The sequence below is a fragment of the Dipodomys merriami genome, unplaced genomic scaffold, assembly GCF_024711535.1.
Source record: "Dipodomys merriami isolate MVZ:Mamm:240054 unplaced genomic scaffold, mDipMer1.0.p SCAF_14, whole genome shotgun sequence".
Classification (NCBI taxonomy): Eukaryota; Metazoa; Chordata; class Mammalia; order Rodentia; family Heteromyidae; genus Dipodomys; species Dipodomys merriami.
In genome coordinates, this window is record NW_027202715.1 from 2,939,428 (window position 1) to 2,967,077 (window position 27,650).

The 27,650-nt window shown below is 40.7% G+C and overlaps 2 protein-coding genes and 1 non-coding gene across 5 annotated transcripts; 2 read left to right on the forward strand and 1 right to left on the reverse strand.

Annotated features, from left to right (window-relative positions):
- Positions 1-101: 101 nt before the first annotated feature.
- On the forward strand, positions 102-247 carry LOC138826235 (U12 minor spliceosomal RNA). Its single transcript, XR_011371597.1, has one exon. It is a non-coding gene; the product is annotated as a U12 minor spliceosomal RNA (small nuclear RNA).
- Positions 248-1,545: 1,298 nt separating this feature from the next.
- On the reverse strand, positions 1,546-26,360 carry Anxa7 (annexin A7). 3 transcript variants are annotated; one of them, XM_070020557.1, is made up of 14 exons: positions 26,283-26,360; positions 20,158-20,212; positions 18,075-18,276; positions 16,964-17,065; positions 16,117-16,181; positions 15,375-15,440; positions 10,506-10,608; positions 10,192-10,286; positions 9,349-9,462; positions 8,980-9,150; positions 6,674-6,844; positions 6,524-6,599; positions 4,653-4,765; positions 1,546-1,972 (listed from the first exon to the last, which is right to left on the reverse strand). In XM_070020557.1, exons 2-14 carry the CDS (start codon positions 20,209-20,211, stop codon positions 1,850-1,852), a joined length of 1,455 nt encoding a protein of 484 aa, XP_069876658.1. In that variant the 5' UTR covers position 20,212; positions 26,283-26,360; the 3' UTR covers positions 1,546-1,849. The 3 variants fall into 3 exon arrangements, with proteins under 3 accessions (XP_069876658.1, XP_069876659.1, XP_069876660.1); XM_070020558.1 differs by lacking the exon at positions 26,283-26,360 and adding an exon at positions 25,905-26,008; XM_070020559.1 differs by lacking the exon at positions 15,375-15,440.
- Positions 22,086-22,630, forward strand: LOC138825683 (E3 ubiquitin-protein ligase RBX1). The gene has a single exon (XM_070020366.1). It carries the CDS (start codon positions 22,104-22,106, stop codon positions 22,428-22,430), a length of 327 nt encoding a protein of 108 aa, XP_069876467.1. The 5' UTR covers positions 22,086-22,103; the 3' UTR covers positions 22,431-22,630.
- Positions 26,361-27,650: the final 1,290 nt, after the last annotated feature.

A 27,650-nucleotide genomic window follows, 5' to 3' on the forward strand; every position in this document is an offset into this window, starting at 1 on the left:
TCCATAACTTTTTAAAAAAGAAATATAAATCTTTTCAATACAAAACTTTTTTTTCTAAAATTAGTGCTGAAAAGGTTCACATATTAAAAAAGGAATAACCGATGACTTAAACTTATGAGTAAGGAACACAACGATTCGGGGTGATGCCCGGATCCTCACTGCTAATGTGAGACAAATTTTTGAGCGGGTAATGGTTGCCCCTAAGGTGACCCACCTACTTTGCAGGATGCCTGGGTGCTGCAATCTGAAAAAAAAAAAAAAAGAAGGAATAACCAGTTATCACTGATTGTGAGATGGGACACTTCATTACTTGTGTTCCTGAGCTGGTAATGATGTTCTGAAATCAAGCTGGATGAGCAGCATTTTTAAATAAATCTATTTTTAGTCTGGCATGGTGCTTATGCCTCTGGTCTTAGTTATTTAAGAAGCTGAGATCAAGAGGATCAAGATTCAAAGCCATTGCAAGAGAGCACCCCTTCTCTTGAAGGGGTGATATTGTCCAAAAAGAAATGTACTCATGTTGGCACCAGTGGCTCATGCCTATAACCCTAGCTACTCAGGAGGCTTAGATCTTAGGACTGTGGTTCAAAGCCAGATCAGCAGGCAAGTCCTCATGAGACTCCTCTCTAGTTAACTCCCAGAAAACTGTAAGTAGCACCATGGTTCAATGTGGTAGAGTACTAACACCTAGCAAAAGACCTGAGGGACAGCACCCAGACCATGAGTTGAAGCCCCACAACTGACAAAAAAAGATGTATTAATCACCTGATATATGTAATTGTAACCCCTCTGTATATCACCTTTATAATAGCAATACATTGTTTTAAAGATTCAAAGCCAGCTGTTCAAAAAGTTTGCAAAACCTCATCTCAACCAATAAAGGCAGTTGGGTGTGATATATATATTTTGTGATATATATTTATATATATAATATATATATCATATATCATATATCATCCTAGCTACACATACAGCTCTAAACTCAAAACCCAGCACCACAAAAGGAAAAAATTCCTTTCTTCTTCTTTGTGCCAATCCTGGGGCTTCAATTCAGGGCCTGGGCACCATTCCATTGCTCAAGGCTAGTGCTCTACCACTTGAGCTACAGTGTTAATTACATCTATTTTGGTGCCCAGGCTGGTTTCAAACTGTGATCCACTACCCTTAGCCTCCTGAGTAGCTAGAATTACAGGCATGAGCCACCAATGCATGGCAAAATTCTCAATTTTTGAACTTGATAAAAGTAACAAGAAACCTTTTCATTTTAAGCAAAAAAGTTCAATATTACAGCTGGGCACCAGTGGCTCACGCCTGTGATCCTAGCTACTCAGGAGGCTGAGATCTGAGAATTATGGTTCAAAGCCAGCCCAGGCAGGAAAGGCCATGGGACTCATCTCCAGTAAACCACTGGAAAACCAGAAGTGGCGCTGTGGCGCAAATGGTAGAGCGCTCGCCTTGAGCTGAAGAGCACAGGCACAGCGCCCAGGCCCAGGGTTCAAGGCACACAACTGACCAAAAAAAAAAAAAAAAAAAAAAAGTTCAACATTAGAGAGATTAGAATGATTTTTATTCCATTTGAAATCTTGATTAGAAATAAATGCAGTGAGAATGAAGCTTTATAAACAGTTCAAAATTACTACATCATTATAATATGGCTTTTACATTGATTGTACATAGAGGGAAAATTAGAATTAAGGCAATAACATGTGCAACCCATGCACATTCCCTTGACACAGTCCTCAGTAAGAAGCTGTTTTGGTTAAGTGATAGTTGATATTGCTGCATGCAGTCAAGCAGTCGTGGTAAGCCATGAATAGCTTCATTCATTATGGGGAAAAACAAATCTCTCCTACTGGCCCACAATAGCCAGAAGTAGCTTCTGGTAATCTCCACTTGTATCACTTGCAATCATTGTGGCGAGGGTCTTCTGATACATCTGAGTGAACATCTGTTTTATTTGTACAAGGTCAATCTGTATGAGGAATCACAAATTAGGAAAAAACTGTCAAAAGAAAGCATGTGTATTATAATTTTTTGAGTAATGGTATCCTAATAATCAAAATGGGAAGAAGGGAGAAACAAGTATTGACAGCTAGTGTTAATACCAGTGCAGACTGCCCAATTGTAAGTCTGATTCCCTGCTCTCTAAAACACTGAAGGACATTAGTTATTTAAAAACTACTTAATAATAAGATGGCTATTAAAAGAATTACAAAACACAGCAAGGGTTGGCAAGGGTGTTGAGAAATGGGTACACTTGTACATTACCAGTGGGAATGTAAAATGTTATGTGTTCTGAGTTAAATAATATGGTGGCTTCTGAAAAAAAAAATCCCAAATGAAAGCAGAGACTTAAACAGATTATTTTCACACTTACATTTGTAGCAGCATTATTTACAATAGACAAAAGTGGAAGCAACCAAAATATTTACAGACAGAAAAATGAATAAACCAAAAGGGATATATGATACCATGGTATCATATGGTAGCTTTAAGAGGGAATATATTTCTGACATATGCTACAAGCTGGGTAAACCCTGGTGACACTAGGCTAAGTGAATGGAGTCAGTCACTAAAGGACAAATACTGTATGAAATGTAGTCAAATACAGAGACAGAAAGTCTCAGGGTGGTTTCTTCTGGTTGGGAGAGTTATTATTTAATGAGTAAGGATTTTCAGCTTTTGGAATTGGAAAAAAGTTCTGGAGGCAGATGATGGTGATGGATGCCCAACAATGTGAATGTAAGTAATTCCAAGGAATTATGCACTCAAAAGTGGCTAGAATATGTATACTTTTAAGGAAAAAAATATACTGCTTTGAGAATTTCAGTCTAAGAATAAACACAATAAATGCCATATTCTTCTTTCAAAAAAACCTATTTACTTTCTCTGGTATTATTTCAAAGTATTATATTTTCTTTTGATTAAAAATATATAAAGTGGGGCTGGGAAGGTGGCTCAGTGGTAGAGCGCTTGCCTTGCATGCTCAAGGCCCTGGGTTCGATTCCTCAGCACCACATAAGCAAAAAGAAAAAAGCCGGAAGTGGCACTGTGGCTCAAGTGGTAGAGCGCTAGCCTTGAGCTGAAGAGCTGAGGGACAGTGCCCAGGCCCAGAGTTCAGGCCCCACAACCGGACCCAAAAAAAAAATAAAAATAAAAATAAAAATAAAAATAAAAATATATAAAGTAACAAAGAACGTTTGAGTCTGTATTTTCACAAAAAGATGAATATTCTTTTGGTGGTGCTGCTGCAGGCTTCCTGCTGTTGTGGTTAACATTCCTAAAACTTGCCATACTTTCTGTAAGAAGTGTGGCAAGCACCAAACTCACAAAGTAGCACAGTACAAGAATGGCAAGGATTCTGTTTGCCCAGGGAAAGCGTTGTTATGATGGGAAGCAGAGTGGATATCACAAAGACAATTTTTCCAGAAAAATGCTAAGAATATAAAGAAGGTGGTGCTGAGACTTCAATTTTTGTGGAGCCCAACTGCAGACCTAAGAGAATGCTGGCTATTAAGAGATGCAAAGTGATCCAGTTCTAAGTTCCAGCTTTTGTTATAAATCATGAGGTCTAAGCTCTAACTTTTGTTATGAAGATAAAAACCATAAGGTCTAAGCTCCAATTTCTGTTATGCAGAAAATAAAATCATGAGGTCAATTTTATTATTTTTTTTGTTGGTCATGGGGCTTGAACTCTGGGCCTGGGCGTTGTCCCTCAGCTCTTCAGCTCAAAGCAAGCGCTCTACCACTTGAGCTACAGCACCACTTCTGGTTTTCTGGTTGTTATTGGAGATAGGAGTCTCACGGTCTTTACTGCCCAGGCTGGGAACTGCGATCCTCAGATCTCAGCCTCCTGAGTAGCTAGGATTACAGGCGTGAGCCACTGGCGCCTGGCGAGGTCAAATTTTTTTTTTTGTTTGCTTGTTTGTTTTTGGGTCCAGTTGTGAGGCTTGAACTCTGGGCCTGGGCCCTGTCCCTCAGCTCTTCAGCTCAAGGCTAGCGCTCTACCACTTGAGCCACAGCACCACTTCCAGCTTTTTTTTTTTTTTTTTCTGATTATGTGGTGCTGAGGAATTGAACCCAGGGCCTCAGGCATCTTCCCAGCCCCTGAGGTCAAATTTTTTAAAAATTGTTTTATACGGTTAATAAAAGATGCTAAATTTCAACAACTTTGATATCCAATGATAAATCTATAAAAGTCTTCCATGAAAAGCATAAACAAAATGAAAATACAAAAAAAAAAAGAGCCAGTTTTAGCACTTCCCTAAATGTATAAGGCTTCAGATGCAATCAAATAAATATCAGGCCCAAACCTGGAGTCCCAGCCTCTCAGGAGGCTGAGGCAGAGGACAGCTTACATTTAGGAATTTGGTGCCAGCATGAGCAATAGAAAGTCTCTTAAGGAAATGAAATAAACATCTTCCAACTAGATCGGTATTCTCTGCACCGCCCTCAAGTAGGAAATGTTCTTTAGTGCAGCACCAGGTTCTGTTTTTACTATTGTGTAAAAGTCAATATGGTGCTATGTTTCTATTCTACCTCTCTTTCTTTACTTCATTCTCGAGGGTTTCACAGTTATTTAAGCAACATTTAAGAAGTCAACATTTGAAATCAAGTAAGAGCAGACAAGAGGAACTGTTGCCTTGCCTTACCTCACTGCGAGTGACCACAATCCTGACCAGGGTAGAGTCATCTGTGCCAGCGCCTTTCATAGAATAGTACAGACGTTCAGCAAAGAAGGCAGGGCGACTCAGGGCACACTGCACTACAAGACAGAGATGCTTCAGACAGAAACCATGGCTTGACAAACATCTATCCCACCCACCTAACTTCACTTATCACTGCTAACCTGCTCTTGTTTACTTTCCACACAACTTCTTAGAATTGACCCGGTGGCTCATGCCTATAATCCTAGCCACTCAGGAGGCTAAGATCTGAGGATCATGGTTCAAAGACAGCCCTGGCAGGAAAGTCCGTAAGACTCATCTCCAATAAAACTACTAGAAAACTGGAAGTGGTGCTGTGGCTCAAGCGGTAGAGCGCTCGCCTTGAGCTGAAGAGCGCAAGGACAGCACCCACGCCCAGAGTTCAAGCCCCACAACCGACAAAAAAAATAAATAAATAAAGAATTGAAGGTGACCTGGAGATAATTTCCTCTTTGACTTTTTCAGCACATACACATACACACACATTTTTGCCTGTCCTGGGGTTTGAACTCAGGGCCTAGGCTTGAGCCCAAGCACCACTTCTAGATTTTTCTGCATAGTCTATTGGAGATAAGTCTCATGGACTTTTCTGCTGAGGCTGGCTTTGAACTATGACCCTCAGATGTCAGTCTCCTGAGTAGCTAAGCATGAGTCACCAGCACCTGGCTATTTTTTAATGCATCAGACAGGCAACATGAGATTCTAGAAAACTCCTTTTGGTTAATAAATCTTAATTTCTCAGTATTGATGCAATATTTTATATTTCTTTTCCCCTCCAGTGTGAAAATCTGTAGCAAATGTACTGCGATAGTTTATTAAAAGAAATATGGACAAAAAGATGAATTCTGTAAGTTAAAAGATATATATATATATATATATATTTTTTTTTTTAAATGTTTTTTGCTTGGTCATGGGGCTTGAACTCTGGGCCTGGGCGCTGTCCCTCTGCTCTTTAGCTCAAGGCTAGCACTCTACCACTCGAACCACAAGTCCACTTCTGGCTTTCTGAGTGGTTTATTGGAGATAAGAGTTTCCCAGACTTTCATGCCAGGGCTGGCTTTGGATTACGATCCTCAGATCTCAGCCTCCTGCGTAGCTAGGATTACAGGCATGAGCCACCAGTGCCTGGCTAATGGATATCATTTCACTGAGAGAAAGAAATGAGATAAATTCTAAGAGGATACAGATTTGAGCAGAGATTTCAAAATGATTCTCACAAATCTGACATATCTCTTTGGAAAATTCATTTCATGAAGTTTCCTCTTCACAAATGGCAAAGAAGTATTAACTGTACATATATTGCTATAGTAATATTTGTAAGATATGCCTTTGTTAATATCAGTGCAGTACTAATACTGTCAATAGATACGTAGTTTCCACTGAAACAACATTTCCATTTCATTAGACATTTAGGCATTGTATCAACAGAAACTGGCTAATTTTAAAAGGGCAAATTTCTTATTGGGCTGACTTCTTGAAAAGTATGTTTTGAAGGCTCAAAATGATGTTCTGTGGTGGCACTAGGAGTTCCTTTCATTCACTTTAAAGAAAGTGCTAAAATCTATTGGGTCTTCTTGCACAGTCCTCTTGAAAGGCTGTAATAAAGGTCAAATAATCTCAAAGCAAGCCACTGGTCACACTAATCATTCACAGGAAATTATGTAATCTTTAGCCATTTAAAAACATAAATGGGCTCAGCTTCTGTGTAAGCAGATTTCTAGGGAAATCATATTAATTAAACTCACTAAATGAGAACAACAATTCAAAACCACTACTCATTTAGAAACAAAATAAAGCAAAGCTCAAAAGTATCTTACAGATGGTCTTCAAACCACTTTCAACATATCCGGAAAATTCACGACCCACGCTGCTTAACAAATCTCGATTAGCCATCTGCAAATAAAAATTACATTTTTAAATCTGTTCACATCTTGAGATCAACACCAAACCTTCAAAAGAGCTCATACCGTGGAATAAGCCTCCATAGTAGCTCTCAGCTGAGGAAAGCTTCTTGTGGCAAGTATCATGTTAAAGCAGGATTCATCTGTTCCTAGTCTCCCCTCACCAGCTTGATAGAGACGCTGAGCATCCTCCTGAGCCATTTGGTGGTTTATACTTTGACTCTCATCACGATTTCCCTGCATAAAGGAAAGAGAGGAATTAGAAGAAAGAAAAAAAGTTCTATTAAGAAATTTTCCCCATCTGGTAACTTTTGAATATAAAGGGATCATTTATTATGGATTAAGGTATAAAATCCATCATGTATATGTGTGTTTTCCAAAGACACTATATCAGTACAGCTAGTATGGTATTACACGTTGATTTTGGATTTCAGTAATAGGTATCATTGTTTACTGAGTCTATGTTAAAACAAGGGGTTTCAAGTGCAATAGCTCATATCTAAATTCCCAGCTACTCAAGAAGCAAGGATCAGAAGGACTGAGGTTTGAAGCCAATCTGTGCAAAAAAAAGTTGAGATCTGCTATATTAATAAGCTGGGCATGGTGTTGCACACATGCTACTCCAGCTATGCAGGAGATCACAGGTAGAAGGATCATATTCTAAGACTAGTCCTGGCAAAAATGAGACCCTTCGTGAAAAACACATAAAGCAAAAAGGGGCTGATGGTGTGCCTCAAGTGGCAGAATGCCTGCCTTTCAAATATGAAGTGTAAGTTCAAATCCCAATATTACAAGGAGGGGGAGGGGCTTCAGGGCTTTGCAAGCTGAATTAAACCAGAAAAATTCTGAACAAAAATATCTGTAACTGGAAATACAAATTACCAAGTCAAATGACAAAGTTATAACTCTCCTTAGTAGGGAGATCAATATGCACTGTGTTGAGTTATGCTTGTATTCACTCATGCAACTAAAAGATGTGGAATACTTTCTTTGTACCAGATACTAGGCTAAGTGAAGGGGACAAAGGGTGATAAGATCTCTGACATCAAAGAATTTTAAATCTAGGGAGAAAAGGTATAATATGGAAGCCTCAATAATTTCCTTTCATCCAGGTATAATCTTAACATGAGTATCATAAAGACATAAATGAAAATGACACATGAGCTTTATAGAAAGCAAGGCTGCTCTCTAGTGTTTTGTTACCCATATGAGGACAAAATGGAAGAGGAACAACTTGGCACAAGGAAAACTTGTCCTAAAGGGGCAACTGAACAAAGCACAGGGGCTGGGGTGTGACTGAGGTAGAGCATTAGCTTAGCATGCATGAGGCTATAGTTTCTGTCTCTAGTACAACAAATAACTACAAACAGATACATATAAAACATTTTTTAAAAAATAAAAGGTACTCAGGAAAACTTCCCGGACTATTGCCTATGGATTCAAACACACAATGTAGTCCCATTTTCTAGACAGTTACTTCTCTGTTCATACTCTAGAAAAGGTATGGGTAGATGGTGAGCCTGCATAAAGAGAAACCCAGCACCCCATGTGAAGTGTGATTTGGTTTTTTAGTACTAAATGTCTATTTCTGGCTTTCTTCATTTTTGTTTTAAAATACTAATTTATTTCTCATTTCCCTGCCTTGTTACTCGTTGCAGGTACATTTAGTTTTCCTTTTTGCCATCTGCTGTATTTTCTCACTTCCATATCCCCTAATTTTTGTATACTCTGCACTTCACTCAGTTAGCACACTTTCTGTAATTACCTCTTTTGTTCTACTTTCAGATCCCTCAAGACCATTCAACCTTGTGTTCTAGCAGGACAGCAAGTAACTCCTGACAATAATGCTAGTCATTTGTATTATGTCTTTCAAATACATTCTCATTCTCTAATTCCATTTCTAATCATTCTGAATACCGTCCTGGCTTTCTGTCACTTTTGCAGCACATTTGGGGAATCTGAATTATAATATTATGAACCCTAAGGCACTTTCAGTATTTGTGGCTTTTCTCACAGTTCGCCCAACCTCTAACACTTCTAAGGCAGTCCTGCATTTCTTCAGTCAGTCAGTCTAACTAGGACACTACTAAGCTTAAACACACAGTTTTATCACCATCACTGGGCCCCAAGTGGGTTTCTAATTCCATAAAACCTTAAGGAGGAAAATTTCTTCTTACAATAGCCAGACTTGCAGATATAAATCCTAGTAATAAACACAAAGTAATCTGAACATTGGATTCTGTGCTGTCAGTGCTAAAAGTTGGCAATATTCCAAGGTGGCTATGTATTCAAAGGAATACAGATGCTCACCAACATCAGATATAATAATACATCCTCACCAATGTACAAACATTCATACATACTATACTCACCTGGCACATGGATACAAGTAAACGTTCAAAATGCCCTGATGTATCTGACCTAATGTCCTTTTCAAGGTCTCTCCCAAATTCTGATTGATAACATCTGACAATTTCTCGTATTTCTTGATTTGTTCTTGTACACAAAATCTCAATCAATACACGCTCCTGAGTTCCTGCTCCCTATATAAAAATTAAGAATGGACAAATTATACAAAAGGAAAAAACCCTCTGAGTTAGATATTATTATTTTATCTAATGTCTTTAGAACTGAAATGCTCTATATTTCAGACGATGCACTATAATACATTGCTGCATTACCACAAATTCAGAACCACTATAACTTGTATTTATTCTAAATACTTAAAGTACAGATAGTACCTGCATTGCATTCCGTAAACTCCAGGCATCATAATATGTGGGAGGCATGAACAAGGCAAGGATCAGTTCTTCCATATTGCCACTCAATTCAGACTTGAGATCTTTGATTAAATCCTATTTAATTATAAATACAAGCTAAGTACATGTGCTCTCCAAATTTTGTCACTTACATCTTTTAAGAAAAATACAGAAAAGTGAAATGACATTGCTTTATGAATGCAAAAATTTCAAACCTGAAATATAGTAAGAAATAAATGCATACATATTCAGTTGAATGCAGTTTATTCACTGTATTTATGAACATATTTTCTTTTCTTTTCTTTTTTTTTTTTTTTTTTGTTAGTCATGAGGCTTGAACTTAGGGCCTGGGCACTTGACCTGAGTTTTTTGCTCAAGTTTTGTGCTCTACCAATTTGAGCTACAGGTCTACTTCTGGTTTTAAGCAGTTAATTGAAGTTAAGAGACTCATGGATTTTTCTGCCTAGGCTGGCTTTGAACCAAGACCCCCAAATCTCAGTCTCCTGGGTAGCTGGGATTATAGGCATGAGGCACCAGCACCCAGCCATGAACACTTCAATTTTTATGGCAATGTTTAGTGGGATAGGAATGGAAGATGAAAAACAGGCAGGGGTTATAAGCCACAAATCCCACTGTGAGGAGATCACAATGGTGGTCATAATCTACTTACCACTGAATAATTCATATATGACCTAAAAGTGCAGCTGTCTCTCTTTTGTACCACAGATATAATGAAAACATAGTATCTAATACAATACAATGCAGAGTCTATAGGCCTGCGCTATGGCTCACTCTAGAAACAATAAACAATAACAAAAAACGTACCTTGCCATACATGGTTTTAAAAGCTGCTTTAATTTTTTGCCTCTGATCATTGGAACGATTGGCCACAACATCCACAATTGCTTGTTCATCAGTCCCTAGAAGAGCCATGCAGGTGAATATAGGGATGAAGTCCTTGTTTGGTGATCCTAGAGGTCATCTCTTAGAATGTTTATAAGGTTGTATGTGCTTAATTAAACTGAGGTGTGGGTACACAGGCTGACACAGGAACTTGGTTTATGACACAGATTTATTTTACTTTACAGCTAATCATTTTAATTTATTGTAACAGACAAAAAAAAATCTGCTTTCCTCACCAAATCCTTTCATCGCTTTACGGAGAATTTCTGCATCTCTCATAGGATCGAAGTTGGCAGCTGGTCGGATTGTACCTTGAGTGCCCTGAGTCATCGCAGCAGGCTGAGAACAAGAGGCATGAAATCCAACTCAGGATTCTCTGATGACAATAAGGCAATTTAGACTTTCCCAGATATCACACTTAAGCAAGGACAGTGAGTGTTTGGGTTTGGGGGCTCAAATAAGAACATTTTATTATCAAGACTCATTCTAAAAGGACCTGTCCCCTTCAGGACAGAGTTTTCTCCTGCTAACAGATGGGTAGATATCAAACTTCCAGGGGAAAAAAAGGGCCAAACTTTTACAGTTAAAGTCACAGTCTTCTCATGCTTTGGTTTCCTTATACATTCCCATACATCTACACACAGAAAGACAAGAGAAGAGACTGGTCCCTGAATAGTACAAGATGAATGACAATATTTGATATAAAAAGACAGAAACAGAGCAAAGGCTTTACTGAACTAGAAATGAGTATCTGAGTTTTCAAACAGGCCATCTACCTTCATTTGCTACCTTCATTTGTTAAACATGTAATAAAACATTTTGTAATCAAAAGAAGAATAAAAGTGATTAGTATGAAGCAAATTAGATACTAAAATGGTGTGCGTGCATGCGTGTGTATGTGCGTGTGTGTGTGTGTGTGTGTGTGTGTGTGTGTGTGTGTGTATGTACTAGGGCTTAAACTCATGGCCTTGCACTTTAGTTTTTCTGCTGAAGGATGCTACTTTACCACTTGAGCCACTTAGTTGGAGCTAAGAGTCTCTCAGATTTGCCTGGGCTGGCCTCAGCCTCCTGAGTAGCGAGGACTATAGGCACTAGCCACTGATGCGAGGCAGGGCTGCATATTTAAAACACAAATCTACATGGAAACGAACAAAATTGCTACTTGGCAAATACATTCATGAGAACTGTTTCAAGCAAGGGTTATAAGGATGCTAAAAGGAGATGGCAAAAGTATGCTAGGAGCCAAGATATTTGTATAGGTTTTAATGTTACATTACAGAAACCAGGAGAACATCATCTTAAATAAATGGTCAAAATTAATGATCACTAGTAATGGAGCAAGTCAACAATAACTATCTCCAGATATGGTGTGCCTGGAAAACGTTTCTGTGGTCCTCCTGACAAAAAGTCTAACCTAATTTAATGAGAAAACATCAGACAAACCCAAATTAAACATTTTAGAAAAACTGGTAGCACCCTCAAAAGTGTCAAGGTCTTGAACAAGAGCAATTAAGAAACGATTCCAGATTAAAGATGACTTGATACATGACAATAAATACAATGTTGCATTCTGGATTTGACCCTTAATCAGAAAAAGGACACTATAGGACCATTAGTAAGACTTAAATAAGGTCTGAAAGTTAGGTAGTTAAGTGTTATATCAATGTTACTTTCTGATTTGGGCCACTTCTTTTATGTGCCAGTTCTACGGTTGAATTCAATTGACACTGTTGCTGAGTTGGTTTTTTTCTTTAGTTGGTAGTGGTACTTGAACTCAGGGTCAGGGCACACTATCCTTGAGCTTTTTCACTCAAGGCCAGCATTCTATCACCTTGACCCACACTGCAATGTCCAGTTTTCTGGTGGTTAATTGGAGTTAGAGAGTCTCACAAGCCAGGTGCTGGTGGCTCATGACTGAAATCTTAGCTACTCAGGGGGCTGAGGATCACAGTGCAAAGCCAGCCCAGGAAAATCGGAGAGACTCTTCACTCCAACTAACTACTAAAAAGCTAGAAAGCAGAAGGAAAGTCTGCAAGACTCTATCTCAATAAACTATTCAGAAAAATCAGGAAGTGGCACTGTGGGTCAAGTGGTAGTGCTAGCTTTGAGCACAGAGAGGCTCAGGGACACAGCCTAGGCCCTGAGTTCAAGCCCCAGGACTGGCAAAAAAAAAAAAAAAAAAAAGTCTCACAGACTTTCCTGCCCAGACTGGCTTTGAACTGTAATCCTTAGATCTCAGCCTCTTGAGTAGCTAAGATTAGAGGCATGAGCCACCAGCACCCACCTATATTGTGTTTTACAGAAAATTAAATCATGTATATAAAACTTACACAAGGGGGCTGGGAAGGTGGCTCAGTGGTAGAGTGCTTGCCTTGCACACATGAGGCCTGGGTTCGATTCCTCAGCACCACATAAACAAAAAGAAAAAAGCCGTAAGTGGTGCTGTGGCTCAAGTAGAGCGCTAGCCTTGAGCTGAAGAGCTGAGGGACAGCGCCCAGGCCCAGAGTTCAGGCCCCATGACTGGACCCCCCCAAAAAAAAATTAAAAAAAATAAAACTTACACAAGTACTATTATTATAAACATAGGTACTATCATTGCAAATTTTTGTAAGTCTGTTATTTCAAAATAAAGTTTAAAAAATTAAAATATAATGCTATGAATTAATTCAATTGTTTTCTTAAAATATTCAAGGCAACCTTAAAGGAATAAAATATAATAAAATTCATGTGAGTTAAAAATGTAGTTACCATAACATGTTTTATTTAATCTAGTATCTCAAAAATTCTATTGCTAAAATGCAAATCGGTAGAATTTCAGAATATAAAATCATCCAATTGCTTTATAAGCAATTGTAACTGAATTTAAAATTATATCCATTGACCTATTAACTTTTGTGAGGACAGAGACCTCACTCCATAAGACAGATGATTTACCTTGCATCTAGAAACTCTTCCAAAACCTACCACTGTATTCATTTCTATCTGTTGTCTTTAGTTCTTGCATGAGCTGGAAATTGTAACAGAAAGTAACTGCTTATGCTTCTTTTGTCAGTCATGGAGCTTGAACTTGGGCCTGAGTACTGTCCCTCAGCTCTTCAGCTCAAAGTGCGTGCTCTACCACTTGAGCCACAGTACCACTTCTGGTTTTTTGGTGGTTAATTGGAGATGGGAGTCTCACGGCCTTTCTTGCCTGGGCTGGCTTTAAACTGCTATCCTCAGATCTCAGCCTCCTGAGTAGCTACGATTACAGGCACCCAGCAATGTATGCTTTAATGTTTAAAAAAACTTTTCATGTTATAAAATGATGTCTTTGATATTATGTAAGAAAAATCAAAAGCAAAAGTCAAAAGTGATTAAAAAGTTACATTAACAACCAACCTCAACAACAAAACAGTAATAAAAGGATTGGAAGTAATTACTACATCCATTAGAAGAACAGTTATTTACTTTTTCAGCAGAGCAGCATTGTTTAGCAGAGACACTACCAGTCTGCAAGTCAGAAGAACTATAGATAGGGTCATCACAGCTTTGTCTTTTTCTGTGGCTAGATGTGGTTTCTCCACATCTCTGGATCGCAAATTCCTCACATCAGCAAAGTGGGCCAAGAAATCACTAAAGGATTTCTCTTCCATTACTGGAAGAAAATTGTTCTTCCTTAATCTATCTTAGCCAAAAATCAAACTTGAAAATATTATACTTTTATTAATATACATGATAAAAATCAGTAAGAAAATCAAGATGAAGGTAGGCATAACAGTATTCTGTATTTTCCTAGTAACTTTCTTTTTGCAAATTCTTTATTGTGATTAAGTGATTACATAATTTCATAAATTTCACAGTATTGTGGGATAGTGATCTTAAAGTCACAAATACATTCTAACTTTCATGAGGCAAATTGTCTACCGTGGTCTATAAAGTTTATAAGTTCTATGAGCTTTGACAATACAGTTATTTCTTCTGCACTGGGTGATATGTACATTCCTTTCCTTTTGTTTAGCGTCAGCTGTTCCCTCTTTCCCACTCATTCCTAGTAACTTTCATAGGACAAAAAATTAAATAAGGAAATTTATGAATAAAACAGTATTAAAATCAGTAGCTACACATATGTGGATTTCATATATGGAAAACCTGTGGATACTGAGAAATCAACTCAAAAGACTTAACGAGGGGCTGGGAAGGTGGCTCAGTGGTAGAGCGCTTGCCTTGCATGCCTGAGGCCCTGGGTTCGAGTCCTCAGCACCACATAAGCAAAAAGAAAAAAGCTGGAAGTGGCGCTGTGGCTCAAGTGGTAGAGTGCTAGCCTTGCGCTGAAGAGCTGAGGGACACTGACCAGGCCCAGAGTTCAGGCCCCACGACTGGACCCCCCCCCCCCCCAAAAAAAAAAAGACTTAACGAGTGACCATGTTTAAGCCAAGCATGTGAACCACCATTTATAATCTTAACTACTGGGAAACAGATCTGGAGGACGGCAGTTCAAAGCTAGCCTCAAATGACTTCTTAGTGAGAATCTATCACAATTAATAAGGCAGAATGGTCCTTAATTATGCAGGAGGCTGTAGGTAGAAGATCTTAATCTGAGACTAGCCACAGCAAAAACACAAGAAACTTCACTTAGAAAAATAAAGAAAAAAGAGGTAGGGACATGACTCAAGTAGCAAAACATCTACCTAGGAAGCAAAAGACCCGTGAACAAATCCCCAAAATAGATATCCAACCCTACCAAGCACTATAGGAACATAAAGTTAAAACTCATGTATCTGGAGTTGGGAATGTGGCTCAATTGTAGAATGCTTGCCTAGCATGTAGGAAGCCCTGGGTTCGATTCCTAAGTACCACATAAACAGAAAAAGCCAGAAGTGGCCTGTGGCTCAAGTGGTAGAGTGCTAGTGTTGAGTGAAAAGAAGCTCAGGGACAGAGCCCAGGCTGAGTTCAAGCCCCAGGACTGGCAAGAAAAAAAAAATCCAAAACAACAACAACAACAACAACAACAACAACACACACACACACACACACACACAACCCATGTATCTGAGCCCTCAAGAAATTATATGAGAAATCATACATAAGGACCTAGTAATTAGTGGACATTAGAAATCCTTACTCACTTCACTGCTATAATCCAAAGAAACAGGAGAGAAAACAGGATAGGAAGAAAAGGATTCTGAACTGATCTGAAATAAGAGTAGAAAGTTATAAAGGGAAAAAGGGAAAACCAAATCACCCTTCATAAACCACTGCCAATCACCCAAGTTCCTAGATATAATTGCTGGGAAGGGTAGCAAAGAGGAGAAAGAACTAGAACCAATGTCCAGAGCCCATGTGAATCTCAAGGACTAACTTATGAACATCATCACCTGCAAGAAGGACTTAGGGTTGTTTTATCAAACTTATCTGTATACTGAGATAGCAGATAGACCAAATAGAGCATAAGGTCTATCAGAAGCCAAGATTAAAGCTTAAGTTACCATGGTAAACTATTTACTGTTTCACATAAACCATTAGCATCAGCAAAGGAGGGATGCTCTTCCTTGGTATGAGTTCCAATAACCTAGACCACACTTAAAATGTAGAAGCAAAAAATTTAAAAGAGAACAGTAGCTGGGCCCAGTGGCTCACGCCTATAATCCTAGCTACTCAGGAGGCTGAGATCTGAGGATTGTGGTTCAAAGCCAGCCTGGGCAGGAAAGTCTGTGAGACTCTTATCTCCAGTAACCCACCAGAAAACTGGAAATGGTGCTGTGGTAGAGTGCTTGCCTTGAGCTGAAGAGCTGAGGGACAGCGTCCAGGCTGAGTTCAAGCCCCATGACCTACCAAAAGAAAAAGAAAAAAAGAAAGCAGCAAAAATACCTGACTAGGATAAGGAACTTGTCCTCCAGGAAACTGAGAAGGCATATGTCCTCCAGGAAAGCCACCTACATGTGACAAAACAAACAGAACAACACTCAAGTTATACAACTGGTTTTACAGTTGCAACCAGGTTACATGACTTAATATTTCCAGACAGTGTTGATCACTGTGAATATAGAAACATGAGAATATTCATGCTGTCATTAAATGAGATACTTTAAAAAAAATTATGATCTGCTGTAAAATATAATGTTGTGCTGAATGTAAAACCAAGTTGGATCATAAGAGCCTTTTTAATATTCTATACTTTATGTATGTGGTTAATGAGTGAGAGTGAGTGTGTGTGTGTGTGTGTGTGTGTGTGTGTGTGTGTGTGTGTGTGTGTGTGTACCACATTTAGTGTAAATTCCATCTGGAATAGTTTTCAGGATATACTTCTGAAGGTGGTTTCATTTGTGGTACAGGAGTGGGCGGAAGTTCCTGAAGGATCTGCTTTTGGGCTTTGAGCCAGACTTTTTAACATAACAACAAGCTTCTCATCTCCATTTGATTCATTACATTCTTCTATCAAATAAATTTATTTCTCAGAACTATTTAATTTGGGGGATGGTCAGGGAAAGTGACAGAGGAGATGAGATTGATTGGAATAAAGTAGAAACATATATGGGGACACAACAATAAAATCCTGCCCTGTATAGCTAATAAAAAGAATCTATATATTTATATTTATTTTACAGAAATAAACATTCCCTGAAGAGTATTCAAAGCATAAATTAAGTTCTTCTAGTAGCAACTGAAAGACTGACAGTGTCATGATACTGTTTCTCTCTGGACAACTGGTACCTACCAGGTAGTGGGACCTGAGTTGGACCTCCACTATAAGACTGTGAAGGTGGTTGTGGATAGCCAGAAAAGCCTGCTCCAGCTGGTGGGGCTCCAAATCCTTGTCCTGGAGAAAATTCAGTGGATAGTTTAATTAATTATAGTTCACATTCTCATGGTTACAGAGAAAACTTTAGAAATATGCCTACTGTTAACAGTAGAAAAGATATGTCAATAATGCTAGAATAGCAATACTTTTTGTCTATATTTACCTTCTTACCAACTCTTTCCACATTAAAGAACAAATTTAAGAGCCAAGAATAATGACACACATCCATAATCCCACACTCAGAATGCTAAGGTAGGAAGATCAGGAATTTGAGGCCAGCTTGCGTGAAACAGTGAGATACTGTCTCAAAAAATACATAAAATCTTACTATATTTATCTTCCTTTATTGATTTTTACACAGATTGGTAAGGTTTTTTCTTTTTACTTTCGGAGAAAGCTATCCAAACAGTAGTTATTGTCATGATAAGTGAAATAGTTTAATCTGTGTGTGTGTGTGCGTGCATACAAAGACAGAGATAGAGAGACAGAGACAGACAGAAACAGAGAGAGAGAGAAAGAGAGAAGAGAGAGAGAGAGAGAGAGAGAGAGAGAGAGAGAGAGAGAACTCAGGGACTGGGCACTGTCCCTGAGCTTCTTTTGCTCAAGAACTCTACCACTTGAGCCACAGCTCCACTTCCAGCTTTTTTGGTAGTTTAGTGGAGATATGGAATCTCATGGATTTTCCTGCCTGGCTGATTTTGAACCCTGATCATCAGATCTCAGTCTATCTAAGTACTTAGGATTATAGGCTTGATTCACCAGCACCTGGGCCTTAATCAATTACGAGTATAAACAATGAAGCAAAGTGGTATATACAGGCCCTTCAATTACTCAAAAAATTAATTCCTTTCATAGCAGAATGTTTTAGCCTGTTCCTAGCTCTCATGCCCTAAGAATCTTCTCAGCTATCCCAGAGCTAAGACAAGTGTGACCTTTCAGAAAACAAGAAGGAATGAAGAGGATAGACGAAAGAAAAAAGTACTTCAGTAGTCTTAAATCACTACTAGTTCTATGATGCATAGCTTACCTCCAGGATAGGATGGAGCTCCCCCTGGTTGTGGGGCACCAGGATAGCCTCCGGGGGCTGGATAGCCTCCTGGTCCAGGGTAGCCTCCAGCTCCTGGGTAGCCTCCACTTGGAGCTGGTGGGTAAGCACTTCCTCCCATTGGAGGGAAGCCACTGGGATAGGGATACTGACCAGGAGGGGGAAAAGACTCCTGACCTGCAGGCTAGAAAATAAAAATTTTCAATGAACATGATCATAAATGTATCTCAAAAAAAACAAACAAAAAAACCAAGGATTAATATTAAGGTTTCTTATTTTGCTTTATTCTGTTTTAAATTATTTATTCATTTTTTAGGTAAGGGTGCACTCTATAGCCTAGCCTGGAACTTCAGGATCTCTTGCTTTAGCTTCCTGAGTGCTGGGATTATAGGTATGCATAAAACTATGCACAGCCTGCCCCATGCCTAGATAAAAAATAAAAAGAAAAATATTTTTAATTTTCAATAATCTCATTAGAGCCAGGTGTCAGTGCCTCATTCTTATAATCCTAGCTATTGAAGAGGCTGAGATCTGAAGACTATAATTCAAAGCCAGATCAGGCAGCAATGTCTTTGAGTCTTTAATAAACCACTAGAAAAAACTTGGAACTGGAGTTTTGGCTCAAGTGCTATTTTTGAGCACAAAAGCTCAGGTCCTGAGTTCGAGCCCTAGGACCAGCACATATACACACAAAAATCTCATTAGCTATCCTTTAATCTTATACTAGCTTATTAGTAGTATATTAGTCTGTCAGGAAATATTTTTGTCAGAATTTGGTTAGATTTATTTCTACTTGAGTTAAACTACAGGATTCCATTTCTGTTCGGGAGAACCAGGTTGTCTCTTTAAGGACAACTTTAAGAACAACTAACAGAGCTTGTGAGTTCCCTCATTTTCCTAGCATCTTGAAATATACCTCCCTACCCTAGTGAGAGATATTCACAGCTCCCTTGCAGCACATTTGAGCCTATGATTGAAGTGGTGAGTCCCTTCACACACAGTGTACAACATTTTGGATCTCAGTGCAGGCCAGACAGGGCCTAGGAATGGCAGGAGTCAGTGTTCAGGAAGTTCTTTCTCTCCAGATGCAAACCTATACTACATTTCTTAAACCTCCTTTTAGTCAGACAAGACCATATGAGTGAACCCATATGAAAAAATGGCCCCTAAAGCTCTGCCCAATCCTCAATGCTCTCTCTTGTCCTTCATCTGCCAGCCAGCTGCAGGGGTTCCAGTGGAAGATTTCAAGGTATTACAGGGTGGTAGTATCTGAACAAATGAGCCAGGGAACCTGAAACACTACACAAAACAAGACCAATGGCCCCTATACCATTGCTGATCTCAGGAAACAGGCAAGAAATGTCATTAGTGGTTATGGTAAGAAAAGGAATTATCTACTTCAACAATGAGCCTAAATGAGGGACTTAGAAAAATACTTGTAATTCTTCCCTTTCCTATGATACATTCAGAAGAGCTACGCATTCCCTTTGCCTGAGGATATACACATTATCACTCACCTAGATGGACCCCTCTTGCTAGTATCCTAAGATGACAGGCCTACTACTTGCAATTATAAAACTGAGTCATTCTTACATATACATCAGAGTTAGTCTAGTTATGGAGTCCAGGGCTAATCCTCTATCGCTCTGTAATTTACCTGAGTCAAGCCATTCTTACTTATTTTAAACCTTCTGACACACAGTTTAAAAACTAGTGACTCATAGGATGGATTTTGCTTACATACATATCTGGCAGTTAGCATTTAATATCTTAAAATTTGTAATATGATATAAAATGCAGGTCTCTGGCTTCCCTTGAAATACTGCCACTGGGTCTGTTTCCCTGCACAGCCTTATCAGGCTATTGTTTAGCAGCCTCCTACTTTCCAGAGATGAAGTGTGGTTTCTCATTCGCCACAGCCCATGTCTTCATGCACTAATCCCACTCAGTGCCGCTGGGCATCTGCATTTATGACTCTTGCTCTCACACATCTGTAAGATACTTCATTGACTATTCATACATAGCATCTGTTCAGGAATGTGAATACCTTAGTAGCAATACTTACAGGATATCCAGGGAAAGGCGGGTAGCCTGTGGGGGGATAGCCTGGGTATGACATTCTGTAACAATGGTTTTAAAAAAAAGACAAGAAAAGAAAAAAATCCTATGTAGTTTGTTGTTTTAAAATCTTTGAAGATACACACAGACACACATGTATACTTCTACGGTAGACATTAACATGAGGCCAGAAACCAGTTAGGAGGACTCCATTATTGGTGCAGAATTAAGTATTTATTATTTCCTAGCAGACCACCATTAAAACCCCTTCTCTCTCAAAGGAACCACAAGTTAAATTACCTGATATGCTAGCAAGTAACCCAATATTTTACCATTCCTCCTTTGAAATGCCTCTCCTATTCTTTCCATTATTTATATTTTTAGATCAGGCTTCATAACATAAACCTATCTTTCTAAATTGCTTCTCCATTTATACTTCTCCTTAAACTCTCAAACCTTTCCAATTTTCCTGGACACCATCATTACCTGTTCATTTTTTTTTTGGGGGGGGGTCCAGTCATGGGCCTGAACTCTGGGCCTGGGCACTGTCCCTCAGCTCTTCAGCTCCAGGCTAGCGCTCTACCACTTGAGCCACAGCGCCACTTCCGTTTTTTTTTTTCTGCTTATGTGGTGCCTCATGCCTCATGCATGCAAGGCAAGCACTCTACCACTGAGCCACCTTCCCAGCCCCATTTTTTTTTTTTTAATGCTGCTTTTCAGCCAGGTGCGGGTGGCTCATGCTTATAATCCTTTTTTTTTTTTTTTTAATTTTTTATTGTGAAAATACTGTACAGAGGGGTTACAATTACATGGGCAAGGTAATGAGTACATTTCTTATCAAGCATTGTAGCCTCCTCCTTTGTTTCCCCTTCCCATCCCTTCCCATCCACTCCCCCCCCAATCATGCCTGTAATCCTAACACTCAGGAGCTAAGATCTGAGGATTGCACTTTGAAGCCAGCCTGGGCAGGAAAGTCCAATTAACTACCAGAAAACCAGAAGTGGAATTATGGCTCAAAGTCTTAGAGTGCTAGCCTTAACCGCAGCTCAGGGACAGTGCCCAGGCCCTAAATTCAACCTTGGCTCAAACTTTAATATGGACGTAAATTCCCTGAGGATTTTGTTAAAATGCAGACTCTGATTCAGTAGTTTCAGAATGGAAACTAAGATTGTGCATATCTAGGAAAGTGTCAGATAATGCTCATGTAGCAGTGAAAAAACTGCATTAATTTGGCATTTCTAGACCTGCCATTTAGTTTACCATGTACAGTGGCTCATGTCTGTAATACCAACTGCTTGGGAGGTGAAGATGGAAGAATGGTGGTTCAAAGTCTGAGCAAAAAAAAGTTAGAGCCGGGCGCTGGTGGCTCACGCCTGTAATCCTAGCTACTCAGGAGGCTGAGATCTGAGGATAGCGGTTCAAAGCCAGCCGGAGCAGGAGAGACGGTGAGACTCCTATCTCCAATTAACCACCAGAAAACCGGAAGTGGCGCTGTAGCTCAAGTGGTAGAGTTCAAGCCCCACGACCGACCAAAAAAAAAAAAAAAAAAAAGTTAGAGACTTCTACCTCAATCATTCATCAGTTGGTCACTTGTGATTTCAATTAAGTGAGAAATTGAAGGTAGGACTTGCTCTGAGGGTAGCTCTGGACCAACAAAACAAAGAAACATACAAAAACTATGAGGCTCTTCCTGAAAAATGACTAAAGGCCTGAGGAAGAGGTTCACGTGATAGAGCACCTGCTTAACAAGTGTGAGGCCGAGTTCAAATCCCAGTATCTCTAAATAAGGAAAATGTTTTTGGTGCTTCTTTCCATTATAGGCATAAATGATTCATATTTCTTTTACATCAATATGCCAAACCAAGAGTTAAAGTGTATAGCTCAGTGATTGAGTACATGCAGGAGGCCCTGGGTTCAGTGCATAGCATTAAAAACAAAAGACAAGTTTCCTAAATGGCGGCGGCGATGGATGTGGACACCCCGAGCGGCACGAACAGCGGCGCGGGCAAGAAGCGCTTTGAAGTGAAAAAGTGGAATGCAGTAGCCCTGTGGGCCTGGGATATTGTGGTTGATAACTGTGCCATCTGCAGGAACCATATTATGGATCTTTGCATAGAATGTCAGGCTAACCAGGCATCTGCGACTTCCGAAGAGTGTACGGTTGCGTGGGGAGTCTGTAATCATGCCTTTCACTTCCATTGCATCTCTCGCTGGCTCAAAACACGGCAGGTGTGCCCTTTGGACAACAGAGAGTGGGAATTCCAAAAGTATGGCCACTAGAAAAAGAATTCTTCCATCAAGCTTAACTGTTTTGTTATTCATTTAGTGACTAGCCCCTCTTTACTTAATTATACATTAGCTAGAACGGTGTCTTTTCTCCTTTGTCTTTTCATTTTGCTGTTCCTGCAATGATACTGAGTTCTGTGTCAAATAAAGTCCAGTTGGATACTAAAAAAAAAAAAAAAAAAAAAAAAAGACAAGCCGGGCGCTGGTGGCTCATGCCTGTAATCCTAGCTACTCAGGAGGCTGAGATCTGAGGATCGTGGTTCAAAGCCAGCCCGGGCAGGAGAGACCATGAGACTCCTATCTCCAATAAACCACCAGAAAACCGGAAGTGGCGCTGTAGCTCAAGTGGTAGAGCGCTGGCCTTGAGCTGAAGAGCTGAGGGACAGTGCCCAGGCCCAGAGTTCAAGCCCCAGGACCGACAAAAAAAAAAAAAAAAAAAGACACCAACAACTCCAACTCAGCACTTACCAAAGACCATTCTATAATAAACAGTAACCTAGGTGCTGATAAAAATGATGAGGGGGGGAGTTGCGGGGCGCTGGTGGCTCACGCCTGTAATCCTAGCTACTCAGGAGGCTGAGATCTGAGGATCACGGTTCAAAACCAGCCCGGGCAGGAGAAACCGTGAGACTCCTATCTCCAATAAACCACCAGAAAACCGGAAGTGGCGCTGTAGCTCAAGTGGTAGAGCGCTGGCCTTGAGCTGAAGAGCTGAAGGACAGCGCCCAGGCCCAGAGTTCAAGCCCCACGACCGACAAAAAAAAAAAAAAAAAAAAAAAAAATGATGAGGGGGGGAATATTCATTCTTTTGAGCATACAACATTGACATGTTTGCTTTTATAGTGTTCCTTACAATAAGATGATAAATTAGTTATAGAAGCTAAAAGAGATGCTGAATTGAATGGATGAACTTATATTGAATCAAGTTATAAGTTACTAACTAGTAAGATAATACAAAAATTGACTCAGTCAATTCTCAAATTGTGATTTGGAATCCAAAGACCTGAGTACAAAAACAGGAGAAGATAAATGTTTATTGCTTTCTTCTTCTCTATAGCTGGTCAGAATGAAAGTATGAAGTAGGATGACAGCTTCTAAAGAACAATCAGATATGCTGGGTACTGGTGGCTCACAACATCCTTTACTCTGGAGGCAGAGATTTGAGGATCAGTTTGAAGCCAGCCCAGACAGACTCTCTCTCCAATTAACCGGCAAAGAGGTCAGCATGGAGGTTCAAGTGGCAAAGTGCCAGCTGTGAGTGATAAAGCTGAACAAGAATGTGAGAGTGTAAGGGGCTGAGTTAAAGACCTTGCACCGACACAAATAATAAACAGACAAATATTACTACTAAAATAGTAAGATGGACTAAACGGAAAGGGGTCAGAATTGAAAGGGAAAGAAGCTGAACATAAGTTTTGCTTTTTTTTGGTTTTTGTCGGTTGTGGTACCTGAACTCTGGGCCTGAGTGCTGTCCCTGCGCTCTTCAGTTCAAGGCTAGCAGTCTACAACTTGAGCTACAGCACCACTTCTGGTTTTCTGGTGGTTTATTGGAAATAAGAGTTTCACAGACTTCCTGCCTGGGCTGGCTTTGAACCTCAATCCTTAGATCTCAGCCTCCTGAGTAGCTAGGATTACAGGCGTGAGCCACCGGCACCCGGCTGCAATTCCATTTTCAAGAATGTATATTGTAGAAATATTTCCACAAATGACAAATTTAATGTAAAAAAGCCATTCTTTACAGTGTTATATATAACAGAAAAGTTAAAAGCAATCTAAATATCCATCATTAAGGGACAGATAAAACATTATTAAAGTTTTTTTTTCCCCCAATAAAACCATTTCCAATACATATCATGTGAAGAAAAGCAAGGTGAAAACCGCAAGGGTAGTTTGCAACATGTTAAAAAGCTATTTTCAAGGAAGTAGAAAACAGTAGCTGCTTCCTGGGGAGAGAGAGAGAGCACAGGAATAATGAAAAATAAATTACTTTCCAGTGTTCCTTTAGAACTTTAAAAATATGTATGGGCGGGTGCTGGTGGCTCATGCCTGTAATCCTAACTGTTCAGGAGGCTGAGATCTGAGTATCATTGTTTAAAGCCAGCCCCAGAGGAAAGTCCCTGAGACTATCTCCAATTAACCATTAGAAAACCGGAAGTGGAAATGTGGCTCAAAGTGGTAGAGAGCTAGCCTTGAGTAAAAAGAGCTCAGGGACAGTGCCCAGATCCTGAGTTCAAGCCCCATGACAACCACCACCACTAGCAAAATATATGGAGTTAGGAGTGATGGTACATGTCAATACGCTGAAGGTGGAGGTAAAGAGGACAGTAGAATGCTAGGGAGCCTAGGCCCATAACTAATTTTTTTAAGGCAAAAAAGGGGCTGGAGGTGTGGCTCAAATATTAGAGGTCCTGCTGGAGAACCTGAATTAAGCTCCAGTACTGCTAAAAATTTTTTTTTATTTCTATTTTTGCCAGTCCTGGGGCTTGAACTCAGGGCCTGACAACTGTCCCGGAGTTCTGAGCTTCGTTTGCTCAAGGATAGCCCTCTACCACTTGAGTCACTTCCGGGTGTGTGTGAAAGTTAAACCCTTAGGGGGGACTTGGCAAACTACTCGACTTTTGCTCAAATGAATAAGTAAACTAGAACTTTTATTTTCCTTTTACCATTCTGTCAGAAACCACTTTTGAGAGAAGCAGAAAATCATTCTTGGTTCTCCAAATTACTTCCACCCAGTGAGTCAGCTCCTAAAAGGGTGGGTCCTACTATGGGAGTTTCGGATGGCATGAAGCCCAGGAACCAAAAAGGCAGCTGTTGCAAATTTATGAAGGAAAAACAAGAACCCAAACAATTCCCCCTCCACCTGCCCCCGCCCCTCCCAAATACTGTGAGTTCAACTGGGAAACATCAACAGATCCAATTTTCCAAGACCTGCCTTAGGGTCTGAAAGGAACTGCAGTCTGGTGATTTGAATAAAGAACGTGGAAATTCAGTATGGTTCCAAATAGGCCAGAAAAGTGAACACCCCAAGTAGCATTCCCCGTTCTGTGGCCCAAATGACCTATTGTAACAGTTATGTGATGCCTGAAACACCTTCCTAGTTCCTCATTACACTAAGAACGTAATTAGGACTTTATCAGGCTAACTTGCTATCAGCTGGCAGCAATTAAGGAGTACAAGGCTGTGGGAAAGATATTGCCTATCTTCTTTGTGTCCCTAAAATGGTGGCTGTCAGTCATCTCCTGGAGCACCTTGGGCTCCTTAGAAAGTGTGAGCACAGGAAGGGCTGATCAGCCACACGCTTGTTGCAGGGCAAGGAAACGAATCAGATCTGTAATGCCATTTCCTAGAACGGTTTCCAAGAACTACTGTAGGCTGAGCCAGTAATCGGCGTCAGGTTTGTGAAATTCTGCACTAGGCCTCACTAAACACAAATGCCCTAAGTTCCCCTCCGTTTGCTGTGTCACCTACCACACCTGGCTGCTCGGTTTTCCCTAGTGGGCCTCCCCGGAGGTGACTTCAGTAGGGACGTCCTCTGGCCTTTCGCATCTCCACCCTGAGCCCACCTGTCCTCGGAGGCCGAGGAGCCAAGGCTCCCTCCGACTCACGCCTCGCCCATGGCCGCCAGGCCCTCGCGAGCCGCCCTGCCCGGTTACCCCCCCCAGGCCCGCCGAAGCCACCCCGCCCCGCACGGCCCCTGCCCCGCAGCCGGGGTCTCCAGACCCGAGCCCGAGGCATCGACACCGCTCCCCGCCTCCAACGGGGACGAAGGACCCCACGGTGGAAGGGGGCGGTGGCCGGGGGGAACTCGCGGGCTGAAACGAGCAGAGGGGCGTCGTTCGTGCTCACCTGACCCGGGGAGTAGCGTCACAGCCCGCCCGCTGGTGCGCGAGAGGAAGCCACGACGGGCGGGACGGGACGGGGCGGGGCGGGGCGGGGCCAGACTGCGACCCGGCAGCCGGCCGCACCCGAGCCGGGAACGCCCCGGGATCCAGCGCGGGAGGGCGGGGAGCACCCACCGTCCCTTGGTAGCCAAGCCGGTTAGGCCACACACCTCCCTACCGAGAAGTTGCCGCCGCTCTATTTTGGGAGAAAATCTTGAACCTCTAGAGTGAGAAGCCTGGGCAAGCTCTATGGCCGACGGAGAAATGAATACTTGTTGTGAATGCTAGATGGTTGGTACTGGAGAGGTACTCATCAAAGTATTCCTTCAAACACTGTGACATTTCCCACTCCATCTGTCAAATAGTCTTCCTTCCCTGGATACAAGGTCTTTAGGATCAGAGATGATTTTTTTGTGGCGGTATTGGAGTTTGAATTCAGGGCCTTGAGATCACTAGGCAAGCACTCTACCACTGAAGTCTTTTTTGCTTTAGTTTCTTTCCTGGAGGGTCCCACAATTTGGGACCAGGATTCCCCTGCCACCTCCAAGTAGCGAGGGTTACAGGTGCACACGACCATGGCTAGCTTGCTTGTTATGTGGAGTATGAATAACTTTTGTCTTGTCTGGCCTTGCACCATGATCTCTTGAGTACCTTGTGAACAACTGGGATCACAGGTGTGTACCATTCAGTTCTAAGCAAGTGAGACTTGAACTCAGGGCCTGGGCACTGTTCCTGAGCTTCTTTTTGTTCAAGGCTAGCACTCTACCACTTGAGCCACAGTGCCATTTCCAGCTCTTTCTGTTTATGTGGTATTGAGGAATCAGACCCAGGGCTTCATCATGTATGCTAGGCAAACATTCTACCACTAAGCCACATTCCCAGGCCCTTACCTTTATTAACCTTACAAACTTATTACAGTAATAACAAAACATGCATAGGAGCTCATGTCTGTTATTCTGGCTATTCATGAGGCTAAGATCTGAGGGCCCCTGTTCAAAGCCAGTTTGGAGAAGGAAAGTAATGTGACTTTTATATCCAATTAATCACACAAAAAAAAGCCAGAAATGGGAGCTGTGGTTCTAGTAGAGTGCCAACCTTGAACACAATACACATACCCCCGTAAGGCCACCTTGTGTTCAGTTTTCTATAGAAGCTACTTTGCTTCTCTTAATGGGAACACCTATGTCTTCAGTGCTTGTGCATATACTTTTTATAGTTAGAAAAGTAATTTTATCACTAGTGGACACAACAGGATACTTTCGGTTGGGCTGGACACTAGCATTTAATGGGTAGAGTCCAGAAATGGTACTAAATATCCCATAATGCCTATGAT